Genomic DNA, 14,030 nt, shown 5'->3' on the forward strand with positions numbered 1-14,030 from the left:
GAGCCAACCAAACCAAACGCCGCTCAAAGGAGAGAAAAAAAAAGCTTGGAGACGGGTCTACGTCTATAGCCCTCTGGACGTGAACAGAGCCATGAACACGTCCAGGTGGATACGTGCATTCCGCATCTCAAACGGGGGGCCTACGCTATATCAAGGGTAACTGAATACCCATTATTTGTGGTAAAAAATTTTATATATGTAGTGTATTATATATATGTATATGGAGCAAAAATAGAAATATTACACAAAATAATAGGCTTCCAAACTTCTAGTTTTTGCTTCGTGTTGAAAAATCATAGCAGCCTACGTCCCAACCCTTCACCTGATGGCCCACATGTCCATTAGCGATCAGGTAGTCAATGAGCTAGCCTGACCGATATGCCAAATGCTCATGTGCTCTCTCGATCCCTCGATTCCCAATCCCCGCTGCAAGACCCTAGCTCCTCAAGTCGGCGATCCCGACGGAGAGGGTGCGACAAGGCCAAGCGAACAGACGGAGGTAGGGGCTCATTAGCCGCAAGAATGAACGACAGTAGGGCCTCCGCAGCCAGGCAGACGGACGGCGACAGGCTTGGCAGTTGGGCGGGCCATGAGACGCGGGCAGCGGCCAAGCTACTAGCATCGCAGCTAGGCAGAGGTACAGAGCTTGGGCGTGCATGGCGTGGCTCACGTGGCCAGAGCACGGCACTGCTGCTTCGCCAGGGCGGCAAGGCCTCCACAGCTCCACCGCTCCACAGTCTGTGCCCTTTGGGGCGTGGGCGAGCAAGCAGAAACAGACCTGAGCGAAATCAAACCTGAACGCAAGAGCTGACTAGTGATGAATTCAATTTTAATTTTGAAATTATTGTTGTAATTTATGAAATTTGGGCTGTCAAAATTTTTTTTACACCTTTTGAAATTTTGAATATCCACATCTTGAATTCTGGGCCCGCCCGGAGCCAGTACTACTATGGGCGTCTGATTAAAAAAAGGAGCCATTATATTCTCTTCAAAAAAAAAACAAAGGAGCCAAGCAGATGTATATCAATATGTGAAGTCCCACTCAAGATTCAGACTGTCAGAGTCACTAGCCCGTCTGTGCGTCGGATGGATTTGTTCTGCCCATATACACTGATCAGAGTTCAGAGTTCCACTCGGATGTGGTGATTGGGTGAATGCTCTGCGCATTTTTATGGTAAGCACTGGAGGGCTCATTTCAAGGAATGATTACTGAGAAAGGAAAGAGAAAAGGATGTGGGGGATTTTCTGGGCCCCGCATGCTGTTCTGCTTGGAAGAACAATGCCGTGATAACGGGAAGATGCACAGCAGCTATACAACTGCTAGAAGTGAGAGCCGTACAGAGATCACAGGAAAGACAACAGGTTACTCTACGCCCCAAATAAGTATATCGGGCTATATATGCTGGTGTTTCTTCCTGAAAACTGGAGTATGTGGCTGTGAGATGAATTTTCAAGCCTCGCTTACACGGTGGCTGCCCTTAGGTGCTTTGAAATGTCATTAGCTATGCATAATGCATCGCGTGTACGCATCAGCTATGCTGAATTTTTTCCAAGAAAAACTTTGCATCAGGGAAATCTATAGTGTGTCCCATGTGGCCATGTCCATTGTTTCACAAGAAGTCAGAACCAGGAAGGGAGTTCGGTAAGGTCGATCCATTGTATCTGGACACACTTTGGCACGGGCACATGTGTCGTACTAGTATGCAGAGATTCACTCTGCTAACAGAAAACGAGTTTGTTGAGACACTGGTTTGCTCTCACGTATGCTGCCAAATGTTTACTTGAAAGTTCACGTCTTAGTTCGCGTGCTGGTTGTATGCTCCCACAATCACGGCCACATTCATGAGAAGGAGCCGCAAGCAGCAGACATGCTTTCTAAAGAAAGCTACCCATAGATGGTACTGTGATCAATTAAGCAACCGTATGTTAAACGTATATTAAGGACAAATTATCTCGCTTCATGTCAAAATAAAAGGGACAAAAATGGTAACCCAGCTGTTAAATAAACTTGGTAAAAAAAACATCTGCGTCATTCCGGCTGGACATGGAAGACCGGCTTCTTTTACATGTGAAAAGCACAAGTTTGACCCGTACACAGAATTCGGAGAAAATTAAGCTGACTGGTGCACATAAAATCGTACCTAGTATTATGATGCAAAATGTAAACCGTTGATATAGCAAGCGTGCCAAGAGTCTCCCAAATTTCAGTTTAGTTTCAAAGTGTAGTGAATGAAACAATGAGTTGCCTCTTTATGCCTCCCTTTCGGTTGAAGCACTATATTCTTTGATATTGTGCTTATAATCAGACAAACTAAATGGAAACGGGGTAATATGACATAGGCAAAAGAACATGGACTTCAAAAGCTAAGCACTTCCAATTCCAAATGTGTGTGTGCTCGTGATCTTTCCATTTTTCTACCCTGATAACAATTTTTTTAATTAAGAACTTAGTTAATTAAGTGCAGTAAAGAATATTAGAGTTTCTTTTGTTAGGAAGAGTAATCTAACAGAATCCGTCTGAGATTCTTTTTCTTCTTTCTACAGAAAAAATATATGAGGAGAAAGACTAGTGAAAATTCATATTTTCCATTCATCAAGGTACAAGGATGCTCCTACGTCCTACCCGATAAATGTATGAAGTGACAGAAGATCTATGAACTAGGACGGAGGGAAGCTAGATAGCATTAGAGGTCAAAGTATGTCACCCGTACAATAAGCCAATAAACTAAAACAAATAATACATGGGATTTATTGTTTGGGTAATACCCATAAAATAATTTTATAACCACGAGAGAGAAATAAAGAAAGTCCACTTCACACATAACAAGTAAAAATATATGTTAGTCCAAAGTTAGCCTTGTTGACCTTTGACCACCGATAGCTAAAATGAAGATTACTTGGCGGCTTGAAAGTAATTCATCATAACATAATTTTTTATTTAAAATAAGATATATACCATGCATATCATGTCAATGTTTTAAATCCCATATATATGTTTCTCATGGGATTGAGTTAAAAAAGATTGTATTGCTCAAAATCATGAAGCTTATCAAATTTGCATGGTTTTAAATAGCGGGCTATAACCCCGCTATAACTCCGCTATAGTCTTTTTAGAGAGTCCCAGCTACGGTACGCTATTTGTATTTATACTGCTATGGCAGCTATGGACGCTAAATTGCGCTATAGCTGTGCTAAATGGTGTAGCTTTAGCGCTGCTATAGCCTTATACTTAGCTCAGTGCTACTATTTTGGTCTTTTGGACAACTGAATATTTGATTGTATAAATTTTGTTGTATTGTCAACTTAAGTAATGTTTCCGTAGCCCTAGAAACATATTTATGTTTATGAAAGTTGCTAATTATTATATTTTTGTGTATCTATTACTTGTATTTTTCATGATTTAGTAGTAAATCGCTATTTGGCATCGTCCGCTATAGCCTCCGCTATAGCCTTTTAGCCTTGGTAAAAAAATACGACGCTATTTACCATAGCCCGCTATTTAAAACCTTGCAAATTTGACTTCATAGGCAAGTTCACCAGCCCTCAGATTGAAATGTAGAATTTTCTTTAAAGTCCTGTAAGATTTGGTACATATTCCAAAAATCCTACTTCTTGAACAGGTCATAAACCTTTCTGCCTTGGCAAATCTAGCAAATTACGTCAGTCAAAACGAGCCGCGTGCTCTCCGGGCCCACCGCCCCTGCCCCACCATTTGGACCCACGCCCCTCATTCTAGAATCTATTTCAGCCAATCGGCTTGGACCGAGCAGAGCACCGGCGGATCCTCCTCTCCGTTCTCCCGCGCGCGCCATCACCCACCGCCGTTGCCATGGCGTCCCCGGCGCCTCCCAAGACCGCCAAGAAGCACCACGCGCGCCTCAACAACCCGTTCCCTCGCGCCGTCCCCGCCGCCGCCATCCGAAATGGCGACGCCGCCCCGCGCCTCTCTTTCGCCCCGGCCTCCAAGCTCGCCCACGCGCACGACTCCCCCGTCGGGACCCGGTTCCGCCTCCGCTGGGACCCGTCCCTCGGCGGCCAGGCGTCTCTGTCCAGGGTGCCGCCAGGCGGCGGCGGCGACGCGCGCCGCGCGATGTTGGAGAGCGTCCCCGGCGTCGCGTTCCTCTCCGCGGCCAACGCCGCCACCGAGGCCGACGAGTGCCGCGGCTCCTTCGCGCTCCGCGACGGCCGCGCCCGCCTCGTCCCCCACCGCCAGCACGTCGACAAGATCAGGGCCTTCTACCGCTGCGACGCCGAGGCCGGCGCCGGCCTGCTGCGCGGCGCCGCGTTCCAGGCGTCCGACGCGACGCGGTTCCCGGTGCTGGTGATCACCGGGCTGCTGTCAGCCAAGCCGTCCTCGCCCGCGTCGTGCAGCTGCTGCGGGCAGCGCGCCGGCCGCCGCGCCGCGGGGAGGCCGGCGCTCTCGGCGCGGTACTGGATCCTCCTCGAGGAGAAGACCGACACGCAGGTCGCGTTCAGCGTCAAGATCGGCGACTACCAATGGACCTGCGCGCGCGCGGACCCTGCCAAGTCGCCCCCGGCGACGGCGACGGCGACCACGACCCCGAGGATCCACCGGCCCAGCCTTCGCCTTCGTCTGTCCGCGCGCGTCCAGCGAGCCACCAGCAAGAAGACGAGGCTGGCCCCGAGCCGCGAGGAAGCTTCGGCGCTCCTGCCGCCGGAGCCGGAGAGGGCGGAGGCGCGGCCGGAGGAGTTCAACCGCGTGTTCCTGACGTACGCGAGCAGCCGCGACGAGCGGTTCTACGGGTTCGGCGAGCAGTTCAGCCGCGTGGAGTTCAAGGGGAAGCGCGTGCCGGTGCTGGTGCAGGAGCAGGGGATCGGCAGGGGAGACCAGCCCATCACGTTCGCCGCCAACCTCGTCAGCTACAGGTAATTCTTCTTCCCAAATCTGACAGCTCCTCACAGCTGACCGCTAAGGAAAAGAAAATTCAAATCCAAATATTTTTGTGTCTGGTCTGCAAAGAATAGTCTACAATGAAATTTGTAGACAAATCTTTTGCCTACACCGTCAAATTTAGAGCATGTTTTTTTAGTTAGTGAGTAGTCGCTTTTGTGTTGTGTTCCTAGGTCCGGAGTTTTATCATGTAATCTAACAAAAAGTGAACCAGTGTACAAAGTCGCGGTGCGCTGTGTAACTTGAAACTGTTTTCTTCTATCTTAAAACAAAGAAGCACAACTCTCCTGAATTTTCGATAAAAAGAAACAAGGTTCTTTCAGGTTTGGTGAGGCCATTACTGAGCAGTATGGGATAGCTTTCGTTGTTATGCAAGTCAAGTTCCAGGACCAGTCCTGCGCAAGTCTGGATGGGCAGCAGGTGTCCGAGCAATTGAGCTTATCCAATCATCTGGGTCGCGCCGCTTATTGCAGGCATTGATGAACTTCAAACTTGCAAGGATTTTTTTTTCTTTTTGAGTGGAACGTGCAAGGATTTAAGGTCGACAGCGACACTAGCAGTGTTTGGTCTGAAATGAACAATTTCAGCAAGGAACTGAGGTTTCTGAAGCTTGTAGTCTGAAGTCTGAGCTACAAACAAACTCTTCACGTCGACAACGATTGTGGCGTCTACTTGCGCTACAGTTTCTTGTGCGTGTGTGCTACTGTGCTTGGAGTTCATAGTTATCATAGGTGAGAAAAAAAGAGAGAGTGAATAATGCTCCTTTCTTGATAAAGCCGACTATTGCGCTGAACTTTCAACTACAAATTCTATATCCATTTTCCTGATAATAATTGAAGAACAACATGACCTTGCAGTGTTAGTGCTGATGTAGGTCAACTGGCGCCAGCTTTTTTGTTTGACTTCGGAGATGATTTAGCGTGTTCTTCCTCGTGGGTTTCTCTAGGTCAGGAGGAAACTGGAGTACCACATATGCCCCTTCTCCCTTCTACATGACCTCAAAGATGAGATCTTTATACCTTGAAGGATACGACTACTCCATTTTCGACCTGACGAAACCTGACAGAGTACAGATTCAGGTAGCCATTCCACCGGACTACAAAAATTACAAAGCAACTGCTGTTCCTTTTCAGATAAACACTTTGAGAGCATGGTGCCATGATCGAGCTCATCGAGTGCTTACATTACTCTTAATTTGCAGATTTATGGGAATTCTGTTCAAGGACGAATACTAGACGGTGATTCACCAACCCAACTCCTCACCAGCTACACGGAGTCAACTGGAAGGCCACCTGTTCTTCCCAGGTGGATCACATCTGGTGCCATCGTCGGCATGCAGGGCGGCACAGACACCGTTCGCAGGGTTTGGAACCAGCTGCAGGACTACGATGTCCCAGTTTCAGCATTCTGGCTACAGGTCTGACAGAAAAAGGACCTTTTTCCATGCTAATCCTAATACAGTCTGAAGTTTGAACTCTGAACCGGCTCTGAACTGCTGCACATTGGGTGGTCGATGCAGGACTGGGTTGGCCAGAGGAAGACGGCAATTGGGTCTCAGCTCTGGTGGAACTGGGAGGTTGATGATGCTCATTACCAAGGATGGAGGGATCTAGTAGACGACCTTCGACGCAGCGGCATTAGGACGATGACTTACTGCAACCCTTGCCTTGTACCGGTACGTTTGGAACGAGAGAACCTCCTCTGAATTCTACTGGAATTCACTCTTTCAGAAAGGTGCTCTGCAGTCTGCATTGCGTTACTGTTCTGAATTTTGTTTACGTCTGCTTCCTCAGATGGATCAGAAGCCGAACACGAAGAGGCACCTGTTCGAGGAGGCCAAGAAGCTGGGCATCCTGGTCAAGGATGAGGCCGGCGAGCCGTACATGATGCCCAACACGGCGTTCGACGTCGCGATGCTCGACTTCACCAACCCGGAGGCGCACGCGTGGTTCAAGAAGATCCTGCGGGGCATGGTGGACGACGGCGTGAGCGGCTGGATGGCCGACTTCGGCGAGGGCCTCCCGCTGGACGCGCGGCTGCACTCCGGCGAGGACCCCATCGCCGCGCACAACCGGTACCCGGAGATGTGGGCGCGCGTCAACCGCGAGTTCGCCGACGAGTGGCGATCCGGCAGCGTCGCCGCGGCGGCGGCAGCGGAGGAGGACGGCGACGGCCTGGTGTTCTTCGTGCGGTCGGGGTTCCGGGAGAGCTCCCGGTGGGCGATGCTGTTCTGGGAGGGCGACCAGATGGTGAGCTGGCAGGCGAACGACGGCATCAAGAGCAGCGTGGTCGGGCTCCTCAGCGGCGGCCTCTCCGGGTTCCCGCTCAACCACAGCGACGCCGGCGGCTACTGCACGGTGGACCTGCCGCCGCTCCTGCGCTACCGCCGCGGCGAGGAGCTCCTCCTGCGGTGGATGGAGGTGAACGCCTTCACCGTCGTCTTCCGCACCCACGAGGGTAACAAGCCGGCCTCCAACTGCCAATTCTACTCCAGCGGCCGAACGCTCACGCACTTCGCGCGCTGCGCCAAGCTCTACAAGGCCTGGGAATTCTACCGGGCGGAGCTCGTCGGGGAGGCGGCGGCGACCGGGCTCCCCGTGGCGCGCCACCTGTTCCTGCACTACCCGGCCGACGAGCGCGTGCAAGCGATGACGTACCAGCAGTTCCTCGTCGGGACGGAGATGCTGGTGGTGCCGGTCCTGGACAAGGGCCGGAGCGCGGTGACCGCCTACTTCCCGGCCGGCGCCGGCGCGTGGAGGCACGTCTGGACCGGCGACGAGTACGGTGCCACGGCGCATGGTGGGTTCGAGGCCGAGGTCCAGGCCCCGGTGGGGTACCCGGCCGTGTTCGTGAGGGCTGGATCGCCGGTCGGCGACAGATTCTTAAGCAACTTGAGAGGTCTCAAGGTGCTGTGATCTGTGTCAAGTGTACAGTAGATTGCCTAACATTTTTTTTTTTGAAGTGGAGAGAGGATGGAATTTGGGTTCTGCGTGGAAATGATTTGTTGTCTTTGCGATTTGAAAATTCGGTGCTTAAAAATTGCAGAAGTTAAAAAAAAATGTGGTGAGAGTTGGCGAGGGGAGTTGGGAGGGCGTGAACACCCAGGGGGAGTCCATATGGAAATTGGAAATTCCAAACAGAAGAAAGCGATTCAAAATGCGATAATTCTACGCTCTGCAACAGCATGAACGTATCAGAAATCTTTATAACTGTGGTGAAGGACTGAAAGTAATTGACCGACGACGAGTACTATCCGACCCAGGGCAGCGGGACTGCTTATAGGCATAGAATATTCTAGAGTAAGGGATAGCTTATGAATATACCTTACCTCTTTTGTAACTACCCAAATAGGCGTAGAACTAGCTGCAGTATAAAGGAAACTATCCGATTGTGTTGTAGTAGGACTCCAACTGTACTCGGCTAGGACTTTTCATGTAACCCTGTCTCCCCGTATATATAAGGGCGGGCAGGAAACCTCTCCAAACAATCATCAACACCTAAGGCAATACAAACAACCACACAGGACGTAGGGTATTACGCAACTCGCGGTCCGAACTTGTCTAAATCTTTGTGTTCCTTGCACCATCAAGTTCCAGAGCAGTCGATCCCTACCTACAAACCTTATTGCTAAGAGTATCCCTGAACAGGTTTGACGGTAAACACCGACAGCTGGCGCGCCAGGTAGGGGATTCGGCGAGTTCATCGGCGAATTCGATGGCCGGATCAAGTGACGCCAACAACGTGCCCGAGGGCACAACCCTTGTTTTCGGTTCCTGGGCATGCACGGCTGACGGATCGGGCAGCTTCTCCAACCACCTTGTCACGCCTGACTCGCCTAAACCGAAAACCATCTCCCAACTCGCCGACATCTGCGAGTCTGCGTATCTCGACGAAAAAAAAGTTCTACCCGAACTCGACTCGGACAACCTAGAAAACGTGTCAACTCCAACTCGAACTCTTGATTCAGTCGAGTTCGACACAAAATCTGATTCCGAAAATCTCCACTTTTTTGAAACTCTCAGAAAATACTTGACTCATCTCAAGACGATCAAACGCCCCAAGATCAAAAACTCAGAACTACTCGATGGAGTAAACCGAGTTTCACGATCAATAGAGGGCTGCATCGAACTCGCAGAAACTGCTCTTGGCTCATCACAGCAGAACCCAGAAGTGTTGAACCCGCCACAGAAAAGGTCGGGTGATATACTCTCAGGGATCGATCGAGTGAATTCCAAGCTCACCGATTGCATTAAGATAGCTGAAGGCACCCTGCAAAATAAAGAGCAGAAATCGGGAGGAGGAATCTGCGCGGGAGCAGAAACCGTCTACCTCCAGGATACCTCAGAGCCCTTCACCGAAACCTGCTCACATTCGGACCCCTGATCCAGTCGAGTCCTCGTTCGATCAGGATTTTGATCACTTCATGAACGGTCTCGACAACTTTGAACCATTCGATGATCTCGAAGATTGGTCTGACAACGTCGACCTGTTCATGGACGCTATGGCCAATCCACCCGAACACGCTGACACTCTTTGGGAACTGGCCAAGCTTAAGAACGGAAAAGCCAAAGCTCTAGAACAATCCAGTGAGTCAATTTTCGACAAACTCTGGATTAAGGAGCCTGAAGGGCTGACTCCCACCCAATCATGGCTACATTGGATGAACGAGAACGCCCTCCGTGTAAAGATGGGCATTCCGCTTCTCGCCCACCCAAAGCATACATACTCTAAAATCGGTGGACTAACCGATTCCGAATCCGAGTACTCTTCCAACTCGGAGGAGAAGCTGGATGACCTAATCCAGTACAGCAAGCAAGTCGAGTCCAACTCGGCTAAGAACTCCAAGTCCGATCAGGACTCCCTCTCTAACTTGGTCATATATGCAACACCGCAAGGGAGGACAATGCACCTAAGGAAGACACAAGATCCCAACGCTTCTGGCTCACGGCCAAAGGATCCGCCCTTCCAGCAGAGCGCCCCTCTAGACCCGTCCTCAAACAAACAAGACCAAGAGATTCAAGATCTCTGCCGTGAAATCCTCATGGTTCGCATCTCAGAAGTTCAAGAACCTGAGGGTGATTCCACGGAGCGTCTCAACCTCGACGACTATAACTCTGATGATTCCGACGAGTACCTTTCCGACAACATGGAAACTACTCCTCCCACAATCTCAGAAGCACAAGCTACTATCAAGCAAGATCCGCCTGCGCCTCCTCCAGTAGTGACAGTCACTGTGCAATTGAAAGAGCAACATACAGCAGAAGATCTTTACGAGCGCCGCCGCCTGCTTAACCAGAAAAGGGCGTTTAGGCGACAGCGCCTCGCCAACAGCCAGCAAGAATAGTAAGGCGACAACTATGACTACTCCAATTGCGACCTCCGCAACGTGATCTACATTGGCCGTGACACGCGTAACGTCATCATCTCAAGAAGAAAGGAACGCGAGGAAGTCGAGGCTTACAACCCTTCTTCCAACTACCCCATCCCACCAAAGGCTTCCGCACCTTTCAAGAAGTACAAGCCGATAAACACTTGTCCTCAGGGTAAACCGCGCACCCCACATCATGGAGAAACATCTCTCGGCGGAGCCAGGGTCAACAAGGTCCTACTCCGCAAGTGCTTCATCCACCCAAAGAGCTCTCACACGATCTTCGAGTGCAACTCACTCCGCAAGGCCCTCGGGGCACCCCTCCTGAAGGAGACTCTACCTACAATCTAGTCGAAGCACTGTATCGACTTGTTTTATCTTCGAATAAGTTTTATTCAGTCATGTAAACCATTGCTCACGTCTAAACGAGTAAGGGGTAGGTCTTAAGAGTTAGAGTCTATCATTTTACAACTATTGTAATCTCGACAAATCCAAAATAAAAGTTGATTTCCTCCGCAAATCGACTACTTGGCTCTCGCTCATATGGCAAAATACCCCATCTCAAACACTACCCTGAAAAGCTGCATTAGGGCAGCAATTGAGTAGTTTTTTACGGTTTACTCTGAGTGGTCTTTTGACATTTACGTCTTGGGCAACCCAATGGGGTTCGTACCTAATAGTTATGTCTTAAGGATTACTCCAGTCCTTGGTTAAAGGACACCCTACTCGCTGGCTAGAGTAGGTTTTGGATATCCTCTCGACATTTATGTCTTGGGCAACCCGATGGGGTTCGTACCTAATAGTTCTGTCTTAAGGATTACTCCAGTCCCGGTTGAGGACATCTTACTCGTCTCGCTCGAGTAAGTTTTGGATATCCCTCTGACATTTACGTCTTGGATAACCCGACGGGGTTCATACTTAACAGTTCTGTCTTAAGGATTACTCCAGTCCTTGGTTAAAGGACACCCTACTCGCTGGCTCGAGTAGGTTTTGGATACTCCTTCGGCATTTTCGTCTTGGGCAACCCGACGGGGTTCGTACCTAACAGACTTGCCCTAAGAGATACTCCAGTCCTCAGGTAGGACACCTTACTTGCCCTGCTCGAGTAAGTTTGGGATATTTCTAAAATATTTACGTCTTGGTTAACTCGATGGAGTTCAATCCTAACAGTCCTATTTTAGAAATCAATCCATTCCATGTATAGGACATACTACTCGAGTAGTCCGGGATATTTTCGCAACGGTTGTATACTATCTGGATGACCAAGCAAGGTCTATCCTAACTGCCCAACTACGAAATTCCTCAAGGAGTACAAATAAGTTCTTGATACTCTAAAATAGGTTGACAAGAGCTTCCTGTTTACCTATCTATCAAGGAACATATAAAAGCTCCATTCTAAACACTCGATAAGAGTTTCTCCCCGTTGGACAACAAAAGTCCATATGAGCTTCGCTCTAACAAAGCATTTCCTTTGGAAAGAAAAAATTGCTTTAAGCTACAGCTTTTCAAAATTCTTATAGTGCTTTTCCCACTTGGTTAATCCTGCGGGATTCAATCATAACCGGTCAGCACAAGAGTTATGATTTAGAACCATACAAACTCGATCCTATTCGAGAATACTTTGCCTTCTAAGGTATCTACAGATACAATTCTTCATATCTACTATCAAGACTGAGTAGGCGCGGTGCTGCCAAAACTCAGGATTTTTCCGAGTACAGCTACTCGACACATCAGAGGATTTCACAATCCTACCACAGAATAAGTACTTAAACATTACACAAATATTCAATATTTGTCCAACAATACTTTCTGCCCACATGCCGACTCAATTACAAACAAAGTTCAAGGAGACTCAGGCTTGCTCAAGGACTCCACAATCTGGTTGGCCACTATGGAAGTTTCTTCTACATATTGACGGATTGTTCGTCCGTACAATCAGCTTTGGCTCCCTTACCTAGTGCGTCCAAATGAGTGGTCGGCCAGTAAGATTTCACCAACCCGAGCATGTGACCCACGTACTGACGGGTGGTTGTGGAAACATACCTTTCAAAGGCCTCGGGTACTTTACGAAGTTTCCTCGCCAGCGAGAGTGGTTCTCCTTCGTTCCCTTCCGGGATGTCCATAACCTCGGCTATTTCTTGGGCAGCATCCCTACTTGCCTCAGCTCCACGAGCTATCGCTGCATCGAGTCTCGCGATTTCGACAAGGTCTTGAGTTGCTGAAGAGCTGTCAAGGCCTCCCGGTCAGAGTCCTCCTTGATATTCTTGAGCTTTTCAATTTCATCTGCGTTTCGGTACATAAGTATCTTTAGATCCAGTACCAAGCTTTCCTGAATCTTTAAAGATTTTGCACAAGCTGTGTACTCGATTGAAAGAAAATTTTATAAACACCAAGCATATCAACTAGTCGAACGCATAGTATGTGCTAAAGACTAACCTTTCTTGGTTTGGGAGAGCTTCTTGAGCTTCTCCTGGAGAGCAGTCTTCTCAGACGAGAGTGTTTTCACCCTCTCTCTCAGAGCATTCAGGTCTGTATCGTCCTGGGCTTGGACACCCTCCCGCCCCAGCGCTTCCTGCAAAAATAAAAAGATCAGCATACTACTCGATCCATACTAAAGTATACGAAATATTCGACTACTTACCTCCAGTAGCTTGAAAGCAAGCTCCACCTTCTCTCGCGGCAAGACACTTCCCGATGAGACCTAGGAAGTACTCGCCCACACTTCAGATACAACCCTCTTGGGCACATCTTCAATCGTCCCTATAGTATTCCCTGTATTTTGGGAATCTAGAGGAACAATATGCTATTTAATCAATTTAAGAGCAAGAAAAAGATACTTTTAATACAAGGTGGCACAAGTTTACCTGCAGGGGTCTCCTCAGGCATCTTATCGTTGCCTCCCTCGGGAAGCTTCTCGACATCCTCCTCTTCTGGAAGTTTGTCGCTTCCACCATCCTCGGGGAGCTTCTCATCTCTCCTCTCGGCGTCACGCAATAGAGAATCCCGAAGCATGGAATTCACCATGTCTTCAGTCTCACGAGCACTCATATCAGGAGTACCCGGAGGCTTCTCCATTGCCGATTTGGGGACCGAGTCGTCAGCATCTTTCCCCAAGACCGTGTCGCTGAAAAAAACAAAGTAGTTATAAACTACTAGATATAAAGGCAAATCCTACAATTACAAGTTTCGAGGAACTTACGTAGGAGCTCTTTTCAAAGCAAGCCCCTTGATGCCAAATTTGCGGGCAGGCTTCACAACTAGGGCCTGCTTAGCCGCATCACCGGCTTTATCTACAATGGAACTACTCGCCGGAAGAGTAGTCCTAGTCCCTTTTGACGAGTCAACTATGGTGGAAGGGACGGACTGTCCCACCACAGCATCATCCCCAGATGCTAAGGTCCGCGGCACTTTAGTCGCCGGACTTAAAAAGAAAGACTCAAGTCAAAACCAGCAAATTGAAGCCAGAAGCTCTTGATTGCAATTAACTGGCTACTTACCTGTCGCTAGTAGTTTGGGAGGAGCTGCGATGCTTTCTCGCCACCGACCGAGTACCCCTTGGATGCCCAATTTGGGTATCAGTACTCGGAGTAGGGCTGAGCTCCCTATCACTCCAATCCCCAGCCGCCTCCTCATCTGCACAACCAAGGCTAGACATCAGTACTGTTTGTATGAAACCTCATATGAGCGTACTAAGACTTGGTTAATAGATCGAAAAGTCTGGAAGAATAAAAGGGCAAATAAATGCCTGGC

General features: G+C 49.1%; 1 protein-coding gene across 1 annotated transcript; it reads left to right on the forward strand.

Annotated features, from left to right (window-relative positions):
• Window positions 1-334: 334 nt before the first annotated feature.
• On the forward strand, window positions 335-7,959 carry LOC120674585 (sulfoquinovosidase-like). The gene is made up of 6 exons (XM_039955747.1): window positions 335-352; window positions 3,749-4,887; window positions 5,859-5,991; window positions 6,114-6,329; window positions 6,432-6,587; window positions 6,706-7,959. The coding sequence occupies exons 1-6, from the start codon at window positions 335-337 to the stop codon at window positions 7,825-7,827; spliced, it is 2,784 nt and encodes a 927-aa protein (XP_039811681.1). The 3' UTR covers window positions 7,828-7,959.
• Window positions 7,960-14,030: the final 6,071 nt, after the last annotated feature.

Source organism: Panicum virgatum, chromosome 5N (genome assembly GCF_016808335.1).
Source record: "Panicum virgatum strain AP13 chromosome 5N, P.virgatum_v5, whole genome shotgun sequence".
Taxonomy (NCBI): domain Eukaryota; kingdom Viridiplantae; phylum Streptophyta; class Magnoliopsida; order Poales; family Poaceae; genus Panicum; species Panicum virgatum.

Excerpts from the sequence above, each read along its gene's own strand:
- LOC120674585 (XM_039955747.1), top strand. Across the intron at positions 5,992-6,113 it reads CTGACAGAGTACAGATTCAG|ATTTATGGGAATTCTGTTCA; the intron begins GTAGCCATTCCA and ends CTTAATTTGCAG. Across the intron at positions 6,588-6,705 it reads GCAACCCTTGCCTTGTACCG|ATGGATCAGAAGCCGAACAC; the intron begins GTACGTTTGGAA and ends CTGCTTCCTCAG.